Here is a 21720-nt window from a genome sequence, read left to right as displayed (position 1 = left end):
ACAGAGGTCTAATCACTGGATCACTAGGGAATTCCCAAACATGTTTTAAATACCTACTATGTGGTAGATACCGTATTAGTCATCAGGATGCAATTAGCCATGGTGTCCACACTTAGGACCTCAGAGCCTAGTATTGGAGATGAATAAGTAAGCTAATTATTAGTGTGATAGGAGTCTGTATGCACTGGGCACTACAGGAGGAATCCTGGGAAGAAAGTGATACTTGGGATAAATGTTGGACCTGGGGTTGAGTGAGGAAGATTGAGGGAGCAGCATGTATGAAAGCATGGAAGTCAATGGTGGCTGGACAATGGAGGGGCCTGGTATGAAGTGAGGATGGAGAAGGAGGTGGGGCAGCTGATGGACTGGATGTGGGTGAGTGCACGAGGAGTCTAGGATAACTCTCAGGTTTCTGGCTTGCAAATATATGGGGCCAACACCATTTACTGAGATAGTGAACGGAGGAGGAGGAGGAGGTTTGAGTGGGGGGGGGGAGAGAAAATAATTCTATTTTTGGTATTTTGAGTTTGAGATGCCTGAGAGCTGTCCCACTGGTGGTGCTCAATGGCCAGATGGATACATATAGGTCTGGGGCTTAGAAGTGAGGCCACAACTAGAGACATGGATTTGGGTTCATCATAAAATTGGTAGTTGAAGCCACAGGAGTGTATGAGGTGATATATGAACAGTTCATTCATTCATCACTCATTGCAGAAAGATCCATTGAGTACCTATTATGCGGGAGGCCCTGTTCTACCTAAGGATACACCAGGGACCAAAGCAAAAAAGATTCCTGCTGTCCTGGTGTTTGAGAAAAGAAGATTGGGAGCACCTTATTGGATGACAGGGGAAGATTACAGTTTTAATAAAGTGAGAAGGTGACTTTGGGACTTGAATGAAGATGAGAAATAAGTCCTGTGTGATATCTGAAGGAAGGGTGTTCCACACAGAAAAAACAGGCAATGCAAAGGTCCTGAGGCAGGAGCATGGCTAGTGCATTGGAGCAAAGGGAAGGAAGCAGTGTGGATGAAACAGGGTGAGGAAAAGGAGGAGAAGGAGGATGATGTCAGAAATGTAGTGGGAGGGGGACAGTTAGTGGGGAGCAATGGAGGGTTTTGAGCAGAGGAGTGACATAGTATAATTCCTGTTTATGAAGGGTGATAGACTGTAAGGGTACAGGGATTGAGAGCAGAGCCCTGGGAAATAACTGACATTGAAGGGATGAGCAGAAGCAAAGGTTGTTTGGGGCAGTGAGAATGTTGTTGAAGGGTCAAATTCAGGTGAGCTTAAGGATGTTAAGATCTTAAGACTCTTCAGGAAAAGGTGACTAGTTGTGGAAGAATGGCCAGCAAGGCAAGAGGGGACCAGCGAGGAGCCTTGTCTCAAAGCCAGGGGAGGTTAGCTGTGTAGGAAGAGACTTGTGGATGGTGCCGTGGGTTGGAGAGTTCAGGAAGAAGGCTTAGGAGCATCTCTGGGATTTGGCAGTGCAGGGAGCCCTGTGACTGCTGCCATAGCAATGCGGGTGGGGGTGGAGTCAGAACTCGGTGTCCCATAGAGTGAATGGGAGACAAGGGGTTGCAGGAGAGTGGAATCTTTCAAGAAGATGGCGGCAAAAGAGGAGCTAGGGCAGTAAATTCACCAAGGCCTGGTACTGAGGGGATGTTCATCTTGTTGATGGTAGCATGGCTTTTCTCACTTGGAGACAAGTGGAGGAGAATTTTTATGTTCATCAAAGAGACCAGGAATGGAATCACATTACAGGCATTTTGAGTCCACACTTTTCAGAGTTTGCTACCCTTTTTTTTTTAATCTTTTAAATGAAACCTAAGAATAAGCACACAATTATTAGGCTTACAGCAAACAGTCAGGAAGTGGGGTGAATTCTAGGACAATCTCTAATTGTACCTTAGGGATTCTAAAGCTGTACAGTAAAACCCCAAGGAGGGTAGGCAACTTTGGTTCTATCATCATTGGTGACTGGCTCTTGTCCCCCACCCATCCTGACTCTCAGACAAGTGCAGGCTCAGATTCTCTTGATGGGGATGAGAGGGAGGGAGAAGCCAGTTGGAAATGGCGGTTTTGTGGTAACTGGGAATTTTCCAGTTACGTGGTCAGTTGAAAACAGTATCATTTTCACTGTCTTTACTTTTGTGCCCTCTGAGACCACATAGAATGCCTAGAAACACTGGTTTTCGTTAACTTCGCCATAATGTAACCCTGAATTTTATGCAGTTGGTTTTCAGACCCCATTTACCATGTCATGGCAGATGTTTACTGGTGTGATTACTTACTTAGGGCGTGTGTTGAACCAGACAAAGAGAGAGATTTTTTTCCAAGCCTGGAGGTTTTGAATCAGCTGTGAAGTCACACTAGAGGAAGACTTTTGTCCTCATTCAGTCTCAGTGCTTAGAAGCTGGAACAATTAAGCCAGATTCTCTCATTGTTTGATTTCCTCCTCTGGTACAATTCTGTGAGATGTGATTTCACTCTTATAGGCCATTAGGATAGAAACAGGATTCAGCAGAAATTTTCTAAATCCTCTTCCCAAGACTGAGTGGTATGTTATTCATCTTTAAAGGAATAGAAAATGAAACCCACGATGGAGGAAAATTTCTCTCATCTTCCTGAAGAAAATGCAGTAGCTCCTCTAATCAAGAAAAACCGTAATCCTCCAAGGATGGCAAGGGAGGAGCAGCTGGGCTTTGCGAATTTGACCACTGACCTCAACATTTATCTTGTGGCAACTTTCCCTTATAGATGTAGCTGTTACCAACAAGTGCCTCACCTTAACCCTTTGGCCCAGGACGAGGGCCAAATTAATTTCTGGATCACATTCAAGAAAGGCCAAGACAGCCCTTCGGGGCTGTCTAAAGACTCAGGAGAAATAAAAATAACATCAACAAGTAGTCAACCCCAGGTGGGAAGGATCCTTTACAGAGGGGGAGACAGACATGGAGAGGCAAGACTTACTTCAACAGATTGTTGAAGCCAAGACTGCAATTCAGGAAATGAACCAGGAAGTGAATTTGGGCACAATGTACAAACAACCAAGCAACCCGACATACGAGGTGTGGGGGTAGATTGTGTTTCTAAAGGTGGTTTCAGCCATACCTCTCACGTTTTTGTCTCTGCAATTCGAGTAAACACCATTACACTGTCTCCTATGTGCAAGCGTGAATACTGTCCTGGTTTGCCCTCCTCCTTCCTCTCAAAAGCAGATCCCTGAGACAGGAATCATGTGCATGGTGTTTGTTTGGGAGATGATCCTGGGAAACACTGCTAAGGGAGTGAGATGGGAAAGAGAAGGCCAAGTTTTGGCATACATTTTGAGTCTTTTAGTGTAAAGTATATAGCAATTCTATGTTTGTAGCAGTTTTTAATACCGTAATAATAGACTGGAATGAGATCCAGAAGGCCATTAGTAAATGGAGAACTTCAATGAACTTTGTTAGAGGAGCAACAGCAATTGACATTACTGCAACTGGTAATTTTTCTGTAAGAAAGGGTGAATAAATAAATAAACATTGCAGTTTAAATGTTTTTTTCAGCAAAGTTCTTTTAAGGAATAATCTGCATTTCCCCCCAAAGTCTCACAAAATGCACTCCTTCTTGTATATTATTTCCATCCCAAGATCTCTTGTGTTAGCTTTTGTTGTTATTAAACTTTGGATATGATGTTCTTCTCCCACTCTTTTCCCTCCAGATTTTGAAGAAGTTTAGATGTATTGTGATTAGTCACCCATTCTCTGGGTGCAGAATTACACATATTCATAGACACACACAAGTACACACACACATGCACATGTACACACACACTTCCTATAGAGATTCAGTTTTCAGAGGCTGCAGTTTCTCGGGACAAAACCAAAATTTCTCTCTTCAGTAGTTGCAGGAATGATGGGAGAAAAAATAGTTATTGCCATATATAAAACTAAAATTTTCCTAAAGAAATGGAACACGCAGTAAATTCATCCAAAGTGCAAGATTTATTTCCTATGACTTAAACTTGGTGTTTATCTGGTCAGTATTTTGCCAAGAGCAGGGCCTCAGAAAACTATCTCTTTGTAATTAAAACTTTGAGAAGAGATGCAGAACTTGCGAGTGTAATTCCCTCCTACACACACACAATGCCCTTCTCCGCTTTTTAGCTGATCTCTTCAAGTTAAAATTAGGGAGGTGAGGAGGAAATGATATATGTACATTTTTTTTTCTGTTGAAATTGTGGACTCATGAATTCTAAGCTGGGAGTGATTTTCTATTCCTTGGGGAGAATTCTAAACTATGTCTCTTCATTTATCAGTATTAAAGTTCAGAGCAGTTTCTGTTACTGTTATTACTAAGGGAACACTACTCAAAGGTGGAAAAAGTTCACAGTTCCCACTGTAACTGTCTTGAGGAGTGGATTACTGAATAGAGGAGAATATTAATTAGCAATCAGAAGTATATATCATGACATTATTTCCATTTTTTTTCCAGGAATGAAGATTTTTCTACGTCTGTGCTCAGACTCACAGATGATGAAATTTAAAAAATACTTTGAGATTATCTAGTCCAACTTCTTCCTTTTCCTCAAGAAGTAATGGAGGTGCAGGGAAGGCATTCAAGGTCACATAGCAGTTGGTGGCATAGCTAAGCCCCAACCTACTGTTCCCCTGATCCCTCCTCTATGATCTCCTGCTTCCTCACCTCCAAAGATGCCTGTGTCCATTTCTAAGCCTGACTTTCCAGCCTCCCATCAATTCTATGGGCCTCTAGGGAATTCCCTGGCAGTCTAGTGGTTAGGATTCCATGCTTCCACTGCAGGGGGCCCAGGTTTCATCCCTCGTCAGGGAACTAGGATCCCACAAGCCACGTGAGGTGGCCCCTGCAAAATTCTAGGCTTCTAATGTCCTTCCTCTGCATTCTTCTTGATTTAACCCATCCAGGATTATTTTCTGTCACTTGCAATGAAAGAACCTATATACATGTTTGCTCACAACAGTAATGAAATAAATCTATACTAAAGCAGTGACACAATTTCACTTATTAAACTGGCAAAGATTTTTTGAAATGAATGGTACTATCCACTTTTGTTAAGATTTGGGAAAAATGACTGCTATGATTGCTGCTGGGAGTGTAAATTGGTGCAATCCTTCTGGAAGACAAGGCAATATATATTAAAAAAACATAAATGTTCACATTCCTTGATTGAGTCATTTTTAAATTCTGTATAAAGACTTAGCTGCTGGGATATTTATAAAAGTGCCATTTATAATTGGGAAAAATTAGAAACAATATACATAACTTGGGTGACCATACAATGTATTATCCAAAAGGGGACAATTTTGAGTGAAAGAGGGCACTATTAAAATTATACCAAGGCAAGAGGCATAAACCAAGAGGCAAATCAGTATGATCATAGTCACCTTATCTATAACCAATGATCAGGGAGGGTGGTACCATGAGGGTACTCTACATCCACGTAACAGAATTCAGGCAAGCTATTAAAAGTGATGGTATATTAAAATTATATATTTATTTAGATCTTTTTCTGGAACTTTGTTTCACTCCATTGATTCACTTTTGTCTTTTTGTACCTATTTAAATTTTTTTTGGCTTTATAGTATGTTTTACTATATGGTAAACAAATCGCCCAATGTTAGTTTTTAAAACAATTCTTCCAGATGAAATCTACAATAATTATCTCAAGTTCCTTGCCCACCCTTCCTCCAATTTTAAATTATATAATGCTTCGGGGAGAAATGACATTTTAACATATTCTGTCTTTTAAGAATACAGAATGTATCTACTTTTGCTTTCTTTCTTATTGCTCAGTGGGATTTTATAGTTCCTCTATATTTCTTGTTATATTTATGCCTAGGTATTTTATATTGTTGTTATTGTAAATGTTATCCCCTCATTACTTGTAAAAAAAAAGGTTATAGATTTTTGTACTTCTGTATAACCAGTCATCCTACTGAATATCCTTTTCAATTTAATAGCATTACATTATATTTTTCTTGGGTTTTCTAGATAGATAAGCACATTATCTAAAAATAATAATAATTTTGCTTCTTCCTTTCTCATTTTGTTTTATTGGCCCATTGTATTTGTCAGTAGTCCCTGAATGGAGTTTAGTAATAGTTGCATTTTCACATGGCACTGCCAGATGCTGCAGGAGAGCAGCTCTGCCCCCTTATGCTGCTTGCGTGGCCCAACAGTATCAGTGGGCACATGTAGCCTACACAGGGAATGCCCATTGAGTGTTAGACTCAGGTGCCCAAAAGGGATTGCATTTCTGGGCACTGTAAGTCTGAGACAATTAAAGGGGCTGTTCAAGAGACAACAAAGAACGAGGCTGAGGTTAAATGACAAGGATCATCTCCTACCTAGGGACACTCCTGGAAGACAGGGAGAGAGAGATGCTTTGCATAATACATAGAAACAAACTCAGAGACTCAAACAAAATGAGGAAACAAAGAAACATGTTCCTAATGAAGAAAAAGGATAAAACCCCAGAAAAGAGACTTCCTTGGTGGTCCAGTGTTTAAGACTCCATGCTTCCACTGCAGGGGATGCATGTCCAATCCCTGGTCAGGGAACTAAGATCCTGCATGCTTCACAGTATGGCCAAAAAGTTAAAAAAAAAAAAAACAAAAAAAACAGAAAAAAACCTTAATGAAATGAAGATAAGTAGTTCACCTGTTAAAGAGTTCAAAATGGTCATAAAGATGCTCACTTGACTCAGGAGGAGGATGAATGAACAGAGTGAGAACTTCAACAAAGAGATAGAAAACATAAGAGAGTACCAAACAGAAGTCACAGAACTGAATAATACAATAACTGAACTGAAAAATACACTAGAAGGATTTAACAACAGACTGGATGAAGCAGAAGAACAGATCAGCAACCTGAAAGACAGAGTAGTGGAAATCACCCAAATAGAACAGCAAAAAGAGTAAAAGAATTAAAAAAATGATGATAACTTAAGGGACCTGTGGAACAACAACAAGTGTACTAACTTGCATTACAGAGGTCCCAGAAGGGGAAGAGGAAGAGAAAGGGGCAGAACACATATTTGAAGAAATAATGGCTGAAAACGACCCTAACCTGGGGAAGAACACACATCCAGGTCCAGGAAGCATAGAGAGTCCCAAACAAGATGAACCCAAAGAAAGCCACACCAAGACACATTATAAATGAAATGTCAAAAGTTAAAGATAGAGAACATTAAAAGCAGCAAGAATAAAAGAACTCATTATACACAAGGGAATACTCATAAGACTATGAGCTTATCTTTCAGCAGAAACTTTCCAGGCCAGAAGGGAGTGGTACAATTTATTCAAAAGTGCTGAACGAAAAGCTTCCAACCCAAAATTCTCTACATGGTAGAGTTTTCATTCAGAATTGAAGGAGAGATAGAGAGTTTTCCAGAGAAGCAAAAGCGAAAGGAGTTTATTACCACTAAGCCAGCCTTACAAGAAATGTTAAAGGGACTTCTTTAAGCTGAAAAGAAAAGGCCCTAAATAGAAATAAGAAAATATATGAAAGAAAAACTCACTGGGTGGAATTGGTGAACTGTGTGGAAGGAGCGGGACCTGTAGAGCTCAGCAGCAGCGAGGTACAAAACAAAGAATGACTTTGCACAAAGCCAGAAGGGATACACTGAAAGAATGATCAGAAAATAATAATACATAGGAAATGTTTGTGCTCGCATGCAAGGAAACTTTGTGGGGTATCTGTGGCTGCCAAAGTGACATCTGGCAGGATTAACTGGATCACCAGAGCCAAACAATGAGGACTGGGAAAGCAGCAATAACTGTGAGGCCTGGGAATAAGTGGGGGCAAGATTTTGAGAATTCCCACGAACTTCAGCTCTGGTTAGTTTCTGGTCTGGAGCCAGATCTTCTCTCTGATGCAGACGTGGGAGGAAGGAGCGGCAAGAGCTGCCCAGCTGCTCATCTGGGAAGTCATCCTCCAAGGGACTCTGTCCCTCGTTCTCCTCCCGTACCTGGAGGCGCAGTCAGCGGGAAGCACTGCTCACAGCACCCCCGCGTACACCTGCTCAGGCCACCTGCTCAGAGCTACTCTTTTGCCCAGCCCAACAGACCTGTTCCACCTGTCTGAAGACCCGCTGCGCCTTTCCTCGAAGCACACCCCAGAGCTCTTCCTCACTCCAGCCACGCCCCAGCAACTCCTCTATCAGTACCGGCTATATGGACACATCCTCCAGCCCCTGTGGGAACCTGTGTGGCTGCCAGCCAGCCAGCTATTGGGCCTCAGACCTGTTCCCTGGTCCTGAGTCAGAACCAAAGCCCTATGTGTCCAGGGTCCACTGAACCCCAGCCCTGGTCAGATATGGAAAATGGAGACTTGGAGAGAGTAAATGATTCACTCTTGCTCTTCATCCTTCAGAGGAAGGCCCCAAAAACGCCTCGACTATTCATCAAAAGTCATTGAGTTGTACTGTTAAGATCTATGCCTTTCACTGAATGCAATTTTTGCCTCCATTTATAAAGAGAAGAAAAGCTTTTTAAGAATTGGGGTGACCCCCCTGCATGCACAGACCCAACTGCAGGCAGAGAAGATGGTCAGCTCGGCCCAGACCTTGCTAAGAGTCTGCTCAGAGGCCGTGGGTCTGCTGGCACTGGATGGGCGCAGATGCTGGGCAGATGAGCTCTGTGTGGTGTTTTAGACAAATATGATCACCTAGAGGAGGGCCAAACAGACAGGAGAGCCCAGGAAGCAGACCCTGGGAGAGGGGAGATACCAGTTGGGCCAGCCCACCTGAGGCTATGGTCAAGTCCATGAGGACCACAGTGTGGTGGGCATGGTGGCTGTGAAAGCCCCACTGCTGCCCAGCCAGCCCGAGACAAGCCACGGGGAAGCACCCACTGGCCAGCCCCGTCATAATCTCTGCCAATCCCGATGAACTTGCATCCAATGACTGCCCTGATGTGGTCGAAGTGATCTGAAGAATGGAAAGTCAGCAGTGTGGGGCTTCTAGGGCAGGGATGGGGGTGATGACTGGCCTCTGTTGATTCCCCTTTGTGCATCCTGTAGGCCAAACAGGCCAGTTCCTTCATGGCCTGGCACCAAGAGTACCAACTAGAGGGCCCTGAGGTTTGATCTGAAGTGATCCCAGCTGGCTCTAGATTGGACTTCAGATTTGGAGTGGACCCCAGAGCCCCCTGTTTGGGCCATTTCCCACCCAAGGTTCACCCTACCTCCCAGTCTCCTTGAGAACCTGTGGGGGCTCCTTTCCCCGGGTGTGGAGGATGAGAGAGGAACAAGAGTACAACTGATGAAGACCCCAAGACCCAAGGAGCTGTCCAGTCCCTTGGTCAGAGGTAGGGGCAGTGTGCTTTAGGAGCTCCTGCAGAGGCACAGATGGGCAGCACCTGGGCTCTGTGTCTGACAACCTCCCTGATACCCATCAGTATCGCAGTTTTGATTCCGTGGCTCCAGTTCCACATGGCACCAAGGTGCTGTGTACCGCCCATTATTGGGTTTTTGGGAGATGTACCTATTGCCAACAGGTAGGTTAAACGACTGGGGCTCTTCTGAAGTCCTCCCCAAATTTGGACCCAGCTTCAGCTCCAAATCAGAGTTTTCAGAGAGCCCAGGGTGAGGCTCACCTGCCACAGTAGACACATTGGCTAACGGGTTGCACTGCAGCACCCGCATGGACAAGGACACCATCACGATGCCACCATTCTTCTTCTGCAGGGGCGGACCGGTGGACAGTCAGCTTGTTCCCCAGCACAGCCACCTGCCTGTTCACTCTCTCGGCCCCTGTAAGGAAGGTGTTCAGCCCTGGCTTTGAGGTCAGAGTCGTCTCCTCTCTGGGTTTGTGTGAATGGAGGAGCTGCAGCCCAGGTCTGGGTGGTGTCTTGGCCCTGGGTTTCCGGGTTTGGAGGAGTATCTTACCACCTAGACCCCCATCTAGGGCTCAAGAGTTCAGGGACTGTGGACCGTGGGTTTTGGGGGCAGAAGATATTTAACCTGGGGTTTGAGGAAATTGAGGGAGAAGAGGCTCAGGTTCAAGGGCTCCTGGTTTGAACCTCTTGCTTTAGGTATGAGGGCCAGGGCAGTCTCTCACCAGAAGCTGCAGGATATCATCAGGAACATTCCGAGTGTTCTTGCACATACCCCGGGCAGCTGAGTGGGAGAAGATGACAGGTGCCTGTGACACTTCTAGGGCTCTCTGTGCCACAGCATCCGAGACATGGGACAAGTCCACCGTCAAAACCAGGCGGTTCATTTCTGCCACCACCTTCTGCAGGGACAGGATGGGGAGAGGGCATCAGGGCTGCATTTATCTTGTGTGCATTTATCTGTAGGGAACAGACGGGGTTGTACATTCATGTGGGGCAGGGTATGGAACCCGGGTGCTTACCTCGCCAAAGCCGGTCAGCCGATTGACATTGCTGTAGAAGGGGTGGATACCCTTTGCTGAGCTCTGTGCCCTGCAGGATGGCCAGGAGGCAGTCTGACTGGTGGTCATGACTTGGCTACAAGAGCCTAGAAAGAGGTTCTGTCAAACCGTCTACACCTGCAACTCCCTGGTGCAAGAGGAGGGACCCAAACTGGGCTGTGCCTGGCAGTAGGAGGGCCCTTCTGGGGATTCAGTCTTGTTCTGCAAACCTCCATTCCCCTCCCCATCCCAGGTTCAGGGCTGGATCCCAGGGGTAAACTTGCTTTGGGCCCCAGCGTGATCTTGGGCAGATCCCTGCCTCACTGGGCCCTTACCATCTGCACTGTGCTCACCAGGGCGTGTTGCAGGTGTGGGTGAGTGTCACGTAGCTCACACCCAGCGCATAGAAGGTACGCAAGATGGACAGGCTCCTGTCCAGTGAGTGGCCGCCCTCCACACCAATGAGGCAAGCCAACTTCCGGGTATTGTTGAGAGCTGGGGGCAGGTAGGTCAGATGATCATTTTCAGAGGCAGAGGTAGCTTACTGAAGTCCCTAACACCTACCACCACCAGTCTGTTTACCTTTTGTTTTGACTGTGCCGCGCAGCATAAGGGCTCTTAGTTCCCCCACCGGGGATCAAACCCGAGCCCCCTGCAGTGGAAGCGTGGAGTCTTAACCTCTGGACTACCACGGAAGTCCCCCGTCTACCATTAACTGAGGTCACAAGCTCCAGCTCAGAATAGGAGGCACACATGAGGCGGATGAGGTCAATTTGCTCCAGGGTGAGGTGCACAGCATCCCGTTCGTGGGTCTGGCATGGGACGTAGGCTGACCAGAACTGAGGGAAGGCCAGGGCTTAGTTTGGGCTTTGGAATTCCTTGGGCTTCTCATCGCCTCCTCAGCTGGCACAGCACTCACTGTGCCCAGAAGTCACATGTAATGCGTTGCTTTTTCTGCGGTACTTGGAAGCCCATCAGGTGGGCTCACTGTGACCCCTGTAGCCCCCAGCATCCATGGCATGGCACTTTCTAGGTCACTATGGTAACTTAGCTCCAATGTGACTAACCTGTGGTCTCTGAGGCCCCCAAACTGCCCCACATTCCCCAGCAGCCATGGTGGCACCTTGTGTGTCCCTTTGGTACCTGGGCACCCACGAGACCGTCTTTCAGCCTGTCCAAGCTGGTCTGACTATGGCTGAAATTGCACAGATTAACATGCTGTAGCCCATTGTGGTAAAACTGCCTCAGGACCAGGGGCATGTCGTTGTGGCTGGAGGGAGGTCAAGGCAAATGGGTGGGCTTCTTAGGTCTTGGGATCAGGTAGGACACATTGCCTGGCCTGGGCCAGCCTGAGGGTCCGCCACCTCACACTGTCACACAGACTATACTAGGAGCAGCTGAGGCCTGGGCTGAGGGGTTCCCACAAGGGAGGGGATGACAGAGAAGGGGAAGGGCATACATAGATGATGGAGAGGACATCCAGGGGTGGTGTGAGGGAGCCTCCCCACTAGCTCTGTATGCTCCGGACCTCCTCCCCTGCCCAGGGCCAGGCTAGGCCCCCACCGGCCCCCAGCAGCCCGCACACACTGCAACCACCCGTCCACAAGCGTGAAGTCCCGCATCAGGGCCCGTGTGCTCTCCCGCGGACTTGGGGTGCTGGAGGTGCCCGGCGTGGTCTGCACGCCGGTTACCGGCAGCAGCAGCAGACCCAGCAGGGGCAGCAGACACAGCAGAGGCCGCTGGCTGAGTGCGCGGGGACCTTCGAGGCCCCCGGGGCCGCAAGCTTCGCAGGGCCAGGCAGGCCTGCAGAGGCGGGTCTGAGAAGGGCGGGCGATGGGGTTCTGCCTGTCGACACAGGCCACCCAGCGGCACGGCCTCGCAAGGGGGGCGGGGTGAGGGAGGGGATACGGAGTCACAGGACCCTGCGACCCGTGTGCGGAGAGCCGCGATCCGCAAAGCCCGGCAGCCACAGGGCGGCACTGCCCTCCCGCCCCCTGCTCAGAAGCAGCTCCCGCGGGCTAAGCTGGCCTCTGCTGAGAGCTCACTCGCCTCCCATCGCGGGGTCCCTCCGCCCCTGCCCCTCTTCCCACTCCCACTGCTCCGAGGGGTCGCCCTAGGTTGCTCTCCCCCGCCTCTAACCTTCCTGTCCAAGCTGGGGTGCTTCTCTCAGAGGGCCACCTTCAGCCCGAGGCCTCCCGGGAGCACACCTCGTCCCCATCTGCCTGCAGCCGGCCCCGCCCACCCCGAGGGCTGCGTGCCAGTGACTCTGTGGCCACAAGTGCTCTGGGCTCCCGGTTCCCCGGTACTGGGTCATGGGGGCTGGTGTGGGGGAAGAGATAGTTTCTGGAAATGGGGGGTGGGTAACCTTGTGAGCTCTGGATTCAGAAAGGGGCCCTCTGCCCCCGACCTGCTCTCTCCACCTACTTGACTCCCCAGCTTGCATGACCATTCTCTGGGGACTTCAACCAGCGCCTGGGAACTATCAGGAACCTCCCCCACTTCTGTCAGCCAGCCTCAGGAAAGAGCGCTCTCAGGAGTCGCTACACCTCCCCAGGGCCTGAATAGAGGGACTTTGGGGATGTGAACTGAACGACCTTCTGGGGAGAGTCAGCGACCCTTTTACTCAACAGAGCAGGAACCCAGTCAGTAGGCTATTTGAGTGGAAGGAAATGAAGTTGTTTCCACGGCAGCAGAGCCCCCACCGCAACAACCTTCGTCCCAGAGCTGGTGGCCGACCTTCTGGCCAGGATCCCTCCTACCTCAGCGTGGAAAGCCCGGCCTCGTGGAGAAGTATAGGTTCTGATGAAAGACCTGGCACCTGGGTTCTGCTGCTACACTTGCCTTATCTGGTGGCCCTTGTGGCTCTAGCTTTCCCAGAAACCTCAAGGGCTAAGTGTCTGTGCTTGCTCAGAGGTCTCATGCCATTCCCCATTTCCAGCCTCAGGCCCTCCCCCAGCTGCCTCTTCTAGGGACGTCCTCCCCTCCAACACACGCACACACACACACACACACATACACATACACACACACTGGGGATGTGCCTTCTCACAGAAGCTCAGCCAAACTCCTTCATCCCCAGCCTCTCAAGTTTTTGCTCTGATCCCTGGCACCCCCTGGAGCTGTTCCACCTTTGGAACCTTTCCCGGGTGTCAGGAGTGCCTAGCACAGGGGCAGTGACCTAAGTCTGAGCACTGGCGACCCTAGAAATCTGTTACAGTAAAACATTTTATTGAGCAGTAAGGGACACCACTGGGGACAGAAAGGGCTGGCAATAAAGGAGCATGTGAACCTCGGGGCAGGGTGCGTGCTGCTTGACTCTCCATCCTGTTCTTGCTTCAGGGAGCAGGGCTTCCTGGGTCTCTCTATCCTGCCTCCTGAGACCCCAGGCAGGAGGCTCTTTGGGAAGCCACGGATTGCTGCTTTCCATTTCAAAAAGCCCAGCTCCCCCCTGGTTTGTGGTGGTGGCTGCTGACAATGGCTCAGGGCAGGAGCCCATGTGGTAGACTGCTAAGGCTTCTCTGCACCCTGTCTCTGCTCCTGCATCCTCCTCGGCTCGCAGAGTGTAGACTTTACTTTCTTCAGCTCACAAAGGGGCCCCTGAGGATCTAGCAGAGGAAGGTCAGGTTTTCTTCCAGGCCAGCTTCAGCCCTGGGCTGTTCAGGGCAGACTCTCATTTCAAACCTCAGTTTCTGCGGCTCCTGGCTTATGGCCATGAGGCTCCTGGCTGAGGAAGGCTCAGACCGAATGACGCACGTTCTAATCTGTGGCAGTGGGCAGTGGGGGGGCGGGAGGGATCACTGCAGGAAGAGGCCTTCTCTGCCTTAGGCAGTTAAACCATTGCCCTCTCTTCAGAATGGCTCAGACAGCAAGATTCTGTGGAGTCCGCCTCCTGGCACCATGCTCCAATCGCCGGATTTAGGGTCTGGAGCAACCGAGATCTTCGTCCGACCCTTCCGGAACGTGCTTTCCCTTGGGAGCACGTCTGGGGACTGGCTTCTCTGCTTCCGCCTTTGCTGGCATGGCCAAAGGAGCATCCCAGTAGGCCCAGTAGCCACCAACCAGGCAGTATGTCTCCCCATGCTAGCCCATTGCGTTTCTCCATACCCTGGGTTGAGGACATGGTAGTGACCAGGTGTAGGAGGAGAAAATCAGAACTGATCAGTCATTTCTGCTGTGCACAGTCTCCTGCCAGAATTTCCCTCTCTCATGTCTCTCCCAGTTTCTGGCTGAAGACATTTAATCTACTTGACATCCAAAACACAGCCTTGGCCCATCACCTCTATGAGTCCCTAGAGAAGGGACATTGGCTGCAAAAGCAATTCCTAGAGCCTACAGCTGCAGCAGGTGAGGTAGTCTCTTCACCGTTTCCAGGGAAAACAGTAGAACCCGAAAGTAATTGCAATCATGATCCTCTCCACCTCTCCCTTCCACAACAGAGAAAACATTTCTTGCAGTGTGTCACTTCTGAGGCTTTAATGGAAACGTCTTTCAAGTTTTGGAAAAAGATAAACTAATATAAATTGGTTAAGGACCCCTCCCAGCTTAGCAACCCTTCTTGGGCCCCATTTATACTACCTGTTTCAACCACACTGAACTCTAGCCCTCTGATACTTTTATCTAGATTAGAACAAGGCCAAATACTGAGGCAGAGTGATCAGGAGACTCAGAACCAGGTTCTGGGTACCAAGTGTAGGCTCACATCCACCCAGCCTCCTGGGACACCATCAGCTCAGCCCTCCAGTCTCACTAGCACTTCATCATCCCCCTTGGTTCCTCCAGTATTCCCATGAATATGGCACCACCCTCTCCCCTAGTACTCAGCAGCTCAGTATGGGATGTGTCTGAGGGGACCGATATAGATGTCTACATGACAGCACAGAGGTGCCTGGGTTTGAAGGTGTGGTTCAAGAGTGGCCCTCTTCCTCAAACTGCTCCATTTACCATTTGCCAAGAAAAATGCACTTGTCTTTTGCTAAGAGACCAATCAGAAAAGGGTCTGAATGGAAGCATCCTGTAGCCCAAAGCAGAAGGCTACATTTATAAAGATCAGAAGCTTCCTGCACACTAGTCCAGGGATGACCTTTCACTTGTCCTCAGCAGTGAGCACTGTGGGTTCCTGAAGGTGTCCCAGGTGACTGGTATTACTTACAGCTGGGAAAGTGCTCAGGTGTATGTGGTGGGCAAGCCCAACAGGAACATGTGGCAGCCAGGGGAGGTTGTGTGTACAACATGCCTCTTGTACAGATACCTGGTCTCTGTGTACCTGCTGCACTGCCCTCCCAGTGAACAGAGCACAGGTTAGAGTAAATATAGAAGATCCTCTTAGACATTCTCTCTCAGGCAAGCAAAGAGATTGGTATCTGGTGGAGAACTGGTAGAGAAGTTTCTCTGAAGTCAGCACTTTTCCATAGTTACGCTGCCATGGAAACTGTGAGAAGGCCTGTGAGGTCATCACTACCCAGTGAGGTCATAATAAGGAACCTGTGACTTGGGGGTCAGGCTTCAGGAGGAGGAGCAGTTTTGTGGAGGAGAGCAGGGTGGAGGCAGAGGTACCCTGCCTGGCCCCTCACACTTGGGCCTCCCCACCCATACCCTAGTCTAGTAGACACCTGACGTGGGGTGTGCAGGTGGGCTGGCACAGCCCCAGGGGCCCCAGGAGGGCAAGAGAGACCCACATTCTGAGACTGGCTTGAGAGGCAAGATTAACGTAAGAGACAGCTAGGTTGTATGGCACTGACCCTAAGAGGCAGAGATTTGTGTGGACTAGGGAATCAGGCAAGGCTCCTTGGCAGTGGGCCTGAAGGACAAGTGAGATTTGGACCCATGGGGAAGAGAGGGAAGACATTCCTGTTTGGAAGAATTAAAGCAAAGACACACACTTCTCGACCTTGTCCTGCCCCAAATATAAATTCATAGAACCCTCATATTTTTACAACTGAGGACTGAAAAAAACCAAGAGGTTAAGGGGCCTACCCAGTGTTACACAGCTAGTGGAGAGGTGTTCTGCTCAATGGTTAGGTTCATGTTGGGGCTCCGGATTTACAGCTGATAGGAATGTGAGGAAAAGCTCATGCCATTTCATACATTTCCAAGTGATACTGAGAGAGATGTTAAAGGTGCAAAATGAGGGTGCTGAATGACCTCACAAAGTGGGAATGGTGGGCCCATTTTCAAATGAAATTCAAAACAAATTCATGACAAAAGGACATAATACAAAATGACAACATAATCATTGCACTCCCCTCTCCCCTAGAAGTAAAAATCATTATAATCCTCTCTCTCTCCACCATGAAAGGATGAGATAAAGGCTCAGCAGCAGCCCCCATGGAAAACATGGTCAACACTGTGAAGAGGTTTTAGTAAGATGACTTGGTCCGACTCAGAGAAGGAAAGAGACAACTCTGCCCTTAGCCTGATCAGGCCCACAGGAAGGAACCACATTTGGGGCAGCCTTTGATAGTGTGGCAATGAGAGAGAACCTTCTTTAGGAGGGAGCTCCCTGTTGCCGACCTTGAAAAAGCAAAGATGGGACCTTCGTTTACTGGGGCTGTTGCAGAGGGGATGTGCCCAGGAGGTAGGGACTGCTTGGACTACCATTTTAGAGGTTGGGCCACCCTTGTTGAGAACCACTGCACCTTCTATTCCTAAAATGCTTGAATCAGTGGGGGCAAGTTAGGACAGACGAAGTCAGGCCTCATTGGAGCAGACTGTCTTTGGGAGTGGTAGAAGGTAAAATGTGAAGGGGAATGCTCTGGAGGAGGTTTGTCATGGCAGGTGGACCAGCATGGGACCATTCAGATTCTCCAAGACTCCAGAGATTACTTGGCTGGGAGCATCCCTCGATGTGGTATGGGGACTCCTACCTTAACAGGACCTGGCTGGGCATCTGGGGGAGGCAGAATAAATGGTTTATTAACTTAAGAGAGCGAGAGACTCACGTGGGGGGTTCCACAAAATCACTTAAAAAGACTTGTACCTGGATTCTTGAGCCAACCCTCAGAAAACTTATCTAGATCTGGTGTAGGGCTCAGGAAGCTGCACTTTTAATAAGCTTCCTGGGCAGTCCCACCACAGTGGTCCATGGATAGAGTGACCAAATTATTGTGTATTCTCGGTTGCTTTTGGGAGTCAAAGTGGGCAATATTAAAAACTGCAGCAGGCATACATATAAATAGGTAATATTCAAGGCAAACAGAGGTGTATAGTTATTCTATGCATGAATCAGATTTGAGAAAAACTAGCCTGGTGGTTAAAGAACACAACCCTTACAACAGACAGACCAGATTCTGTTCTACTTACTTGTGTGATTTTGACCAAGTTCTTTTATCCTTCTGACTGTTTCTTCATATGGAAAAGAGCTATGACTGTACATTTAGCACAATATTCTCTTTTGACAAAGGTTGCTCTGGGTCCATTTGTGTTCTCTGCAACTTAATCCTTTCCAGTGTGCAAGCATTTTTAAGTTGTTTGGTGAAGTATTACATTTGACTTTCAACTGTTCATTATTTTGGTCAAAGCTTATATAATGCTGCAGAGACTAGAACCTATGCAGAGATAGTGAGAGGATGTTATAAGCTTATTCTGCCAGTTTATAAAAAAATTTTAACCTTTTCTCCTCTTCCTCCACCTGCCACCAAGAGATGAGAAAGAAGGCAGAGCCTGGAAATGCACACCAAGCAATACTTCTGTGTCAGTTTGCCTTTTATTCCTCTGCCAGTACTTTCCAGAAAGATTTCACCAAAAGTGCCTAAGCTTGCCATGGCCATTGCTGTGAAGAAAATTTCTCTCTATTACTAGTCACATCCTCTTTTCCTTCTCCTGGGGGCTTAATGGATGTTTGGGGGCAGGAAATAAAATTTAAACTAAAACATCAAAAAAAAAAAACCTCACTGGTATTGGCAAATATATAGTAAAGGCAGAGGATCAATCACTTATAAAGCTAGTAAGAAGGCTAAAAGAGAAAGGTAGTAAAATTAATTGAAACTATAATGATTAGTTTAAGGAATATACAATATAAAGAGATGTAAAATATGATGTCAGAAGCATAAAATATGGGAAAGGGGAGTAAAAAGGTAGTGCTTTTAGAATGTGCTTGAACTTAAGTGACTACCAACTTAAAATATACTGTTATATATATATATAGGCTGTTATATGTGAACCTCATAGTAATTGCAAAGCAAAAACCTATAATAGATACATAAAAATATATGGGAAAGAAATTTAAACATAACACTAGTGAAAATCATCAAATCACAAGGGAAAAGAAGAAAGAAACAGAGAGGAACTACAAAAACAACCAGAAAACAATTAACAAAATGGCAATAAATACATACTATGATGATTACTTTAAATGTAAATGGGCTAAATTCTCCAATCAAAAGACATAGGTGGCTGAATGAATACAAAACCATGATTCATCTATATATTGCCTACAAGAGACTTACTTCAGATCTAAAAACACACACAGGCTGAAAATGAAGCAATGGAAAAATATATTCCATACAAATGGAAACAGAAAGAAAGCTGGGGTAGCAATACTTATATCAGACAAAATAGACTTTGAAAGAAAGACTAACAAAAGACAAAGAAGGGGGTTACATAATGATAAACAGGTCAATCCAACAAGAGGATATAACTTTTGTAAATATTTATTCACCCAACATAAGAGCACATAAATATATATGAAGCAAATATTAACAGAACTAAATGGAGAAATTAACAGCAATGCAATAATAGTAGGGGACTTTAATACCCCATTTATATCAATGGATAGATAACCCAGACAGAAAATTAGTAAGGAAACATTGACCTTAAATGACACTTTAGACGAAATGGACTTAATAGATATCTACAAAGCATTCCATCCAAAAGAAGCAACATACACATTCTTCTCAAGTGTACATGGAACATTCTCCAGGATAGATCAAATGTTAGGCCTCGAAAAAAGTCTCAGTGAATTTAAGGAGATTGAAATCATATCAAGCATCTTTTCCAACTACAATGGTATGAAACTAGAAATCAGTTATAAGAAGAAAACTGCAAAAATAAAAAACATGTGGAGAGTAAACAACATGCTACTAAACAACCAATGGATCAATAAAGAAATCAAAGTGGAAATCAAATAATACCTTGAGACAATGAAAATGGAAACACAATATTACAAAAACTATAGGATGCAACAAAAGCAGTTCTAAGAGGGAAATTCATAGCAATATCCTAAGGGAAAAAACAAACAAAAAATCTCAAACAAACAGTCTAACTTTATACCTAAAGGACCTAGAAAAAGAAGGACAAATGAAGTCCAAAGTTGTAGGAGGAAGAAATTATAAAAATCAGAGTAGAAATAAAGGAAGTAGAGGCAAAAAAGAAAAAGAAAGAAAAGAAAAGATCAATGAAACTAGAGCTGGCTCTTTGGAAAGAAACAAAATTGACAAACCTTTAGTCAGACTCATCAAGAAAAAAATGAAACCCAAATAAATAAAATTAGAAATGTAAGAGGAGAAGTTACCACTGATACCACAGAAATTCAAAGAGTCATAAGAGACTACTATGAACAATTATATGTCAGCAAACTGGACAATCTAGAAGAAATAAATCATTCCTAGAAACACAGAATTAACTTTCTCTGTCTCTATGAAATTAGATGCAAAGTTATCTACCCCAGTCTTGAAGGTGTGTGCTTGTATGGGAGCATCCCTATACAGTGAGAGTGTGCTCTGGGAGGCTTGGTAGGAGAGCTAGAACTGAAGTGAGCACAGGCTGTGTCTTTCTCCAGGTTGTGTTGGCAGCCACTGCCTTGGTAAGAGGTAGGGATGGCATTCAAGGGGCTAGAGCCAGAGCCAGGTGCAATCTGGGGTTTCTCTTATGCTCACTGGCCAACCCCATCCTATCAGGGGTGGGCTTGGGGCCCAAGGGGCTGGAACAGGAGCCCTGGAGCCCTGAGAGTTTTGGGTTTCTCCTGGGTGTGATGGCAATCTCTTCCTTGGCTTGGGGCATGACTGGGACCTGAAGGCTTGAGGCTGCACTTCTATGCTGCTTTTACTTTTCACCCCAGTGTGCAAGCCTTAGTTAGAGACTGGGTTGTGGCCAGAGGTGTTGGTGCCACACCACCAAGTTGTCCCCACCCTCTCCCACATGTGCGCAGGGACAGGCACTCTGGAGGTGACAGGCTCTACCCTGGAGCTAGTCTCTCCCTTCTGAGTATGTGCACCAAAATGCACACTGCAATGGCTGCCTTCACCCTGGTCAGAGGCAGGGCTGGGGTCCAAGTTGGCTCTGTTTCCTCCAACTATGTGCACTCTTGTTGGCCATGGCAGAATCTGCCTTAGTGGAGAGCAGTACTGGAGCAAGAGGGGCTGAGGCAGGGGTCTGGTGCAGGCTGAGGGGCAGGCTATGGTGGTCCTGGCAAGCCAGCCAGAGCCCCAGGCAGTTTTCAGTCTGCTGCTTCCATGTTCTGACTGGTAGTCTGTAAGTCTATGCAAATGCTCTTCAACAGCACAGTCTTGGTCTCTTACAGTCCTCCAGCAAGGCCCACTGGTTTTCAAACCAGGTTAGAGGGCTCGTATTCCTGATGTCAGACTCCAGGGCTGGGGTGCCTAACATGTGGCTTGAACCCCTCGCCCCGAGGGAGGATCCCTGAGCCTGTGATAGCCCCTCCTCTTCTGGGTCCCCTGCTAGAAAAGTGGGTCCTGGCCAGGTTGCTTTTTCTCCCTTCTTACCAGACTCCATGTGGATCCTTCTTCACAGCCTTGGTTATAGAAGAGCCATACTGCCAGTTCCCAGGTCAGTTTCGGTAAGAGTCTCTCTATATGTACTGATAGTTGTAGTTTTGATGTGTTTGTGAGGGGAGGTGAGCCCAGTGTCTTCCTACTCTGACATTGTGGTCTCCTCCTGTGTTGTGTGTGTTTTGACTGCTCCACCGACTAGCTGTTCCCCCATCTCTCTCCCTCCCTTTGGGCCTCCCGATTCCCTGAAACACAATAATACTCAATTTAGGCCTATTAATAACCCTATAATGGCTTCTAAGTGTTCGAGTGAAAGGGAGAATTACACATCCTTCACTTTAAATCAAAAGCTAGAAATGATTAAGTATAGTGAGGAAGGCACGTCAAAAGCTGAAATAGGCTGAAATCTAGGCCTCTTGTGGCAAACAGTAAGTCAAGTTGTGAATGCAAAGGAAAAGTTCTTGAAAGAAATTAAAAGTGCTACTCCAGTGAAAACGCTGATGATAAGAAAGTGAAACAGCCTTATTGCTGGCATGGAGAACTCTGAGTGGTCTGAATAGAGGATCAAACCAGCCATCACATTGCCTTAAGCCAAAGCTT

The 21720-nt window shown here is 46.9% G+C and overlaps 1 protein-coding gene across 1 annotated transcript; it reads right to left on the bottom strand.

Annotated features, from left to right (window-relative positions):
• Window positions 1-7652: 7652 nt before the first annotated feature.
• LOC309806147 (dipeptidase 2-like) lies at window positions 7653-12033 on the bottom strand. The gene is given in 12 exon segments (XM_082624685.1): window positions 7653-7841; window positions 7844-7990; window positions 8090-8191; window positions 8195-8225; window positions 8875-8950; window positions 9618-9702; window positions 10082-10258; window positions 10379-10448; window positions 10750-10891; window positions 11106-11235; window positions 11540-11666; window positions 11993-12033. Coding segments are annotated over 12 exon segments (1197 nt in total). The 5' UTR covers window positions 12019-12033; the 3' UTR covers window positions 7653-7757.
• Between the last annotated feature and the right edge of the window lie 9687 nt (window positions 12034-21720).

The sequence above is a fragment of the Mesoplodon mirus genome (genome assembly GCF_964341445.2).
Source record: "Mesoplodon mirus genome assembly, chromosome: 6".
Taxonomy (NCBI): Eukaryota; Metazoa; Chordata; class Mammalia; order Artiodactyla; family Ziphiidae; genus Mesoplodon; species Mesoplodon mirus.
Note: the sequence above shows the minus strand (reverse complement) of the source record. Positions and strands in the feature narration are given on the sequence as shown.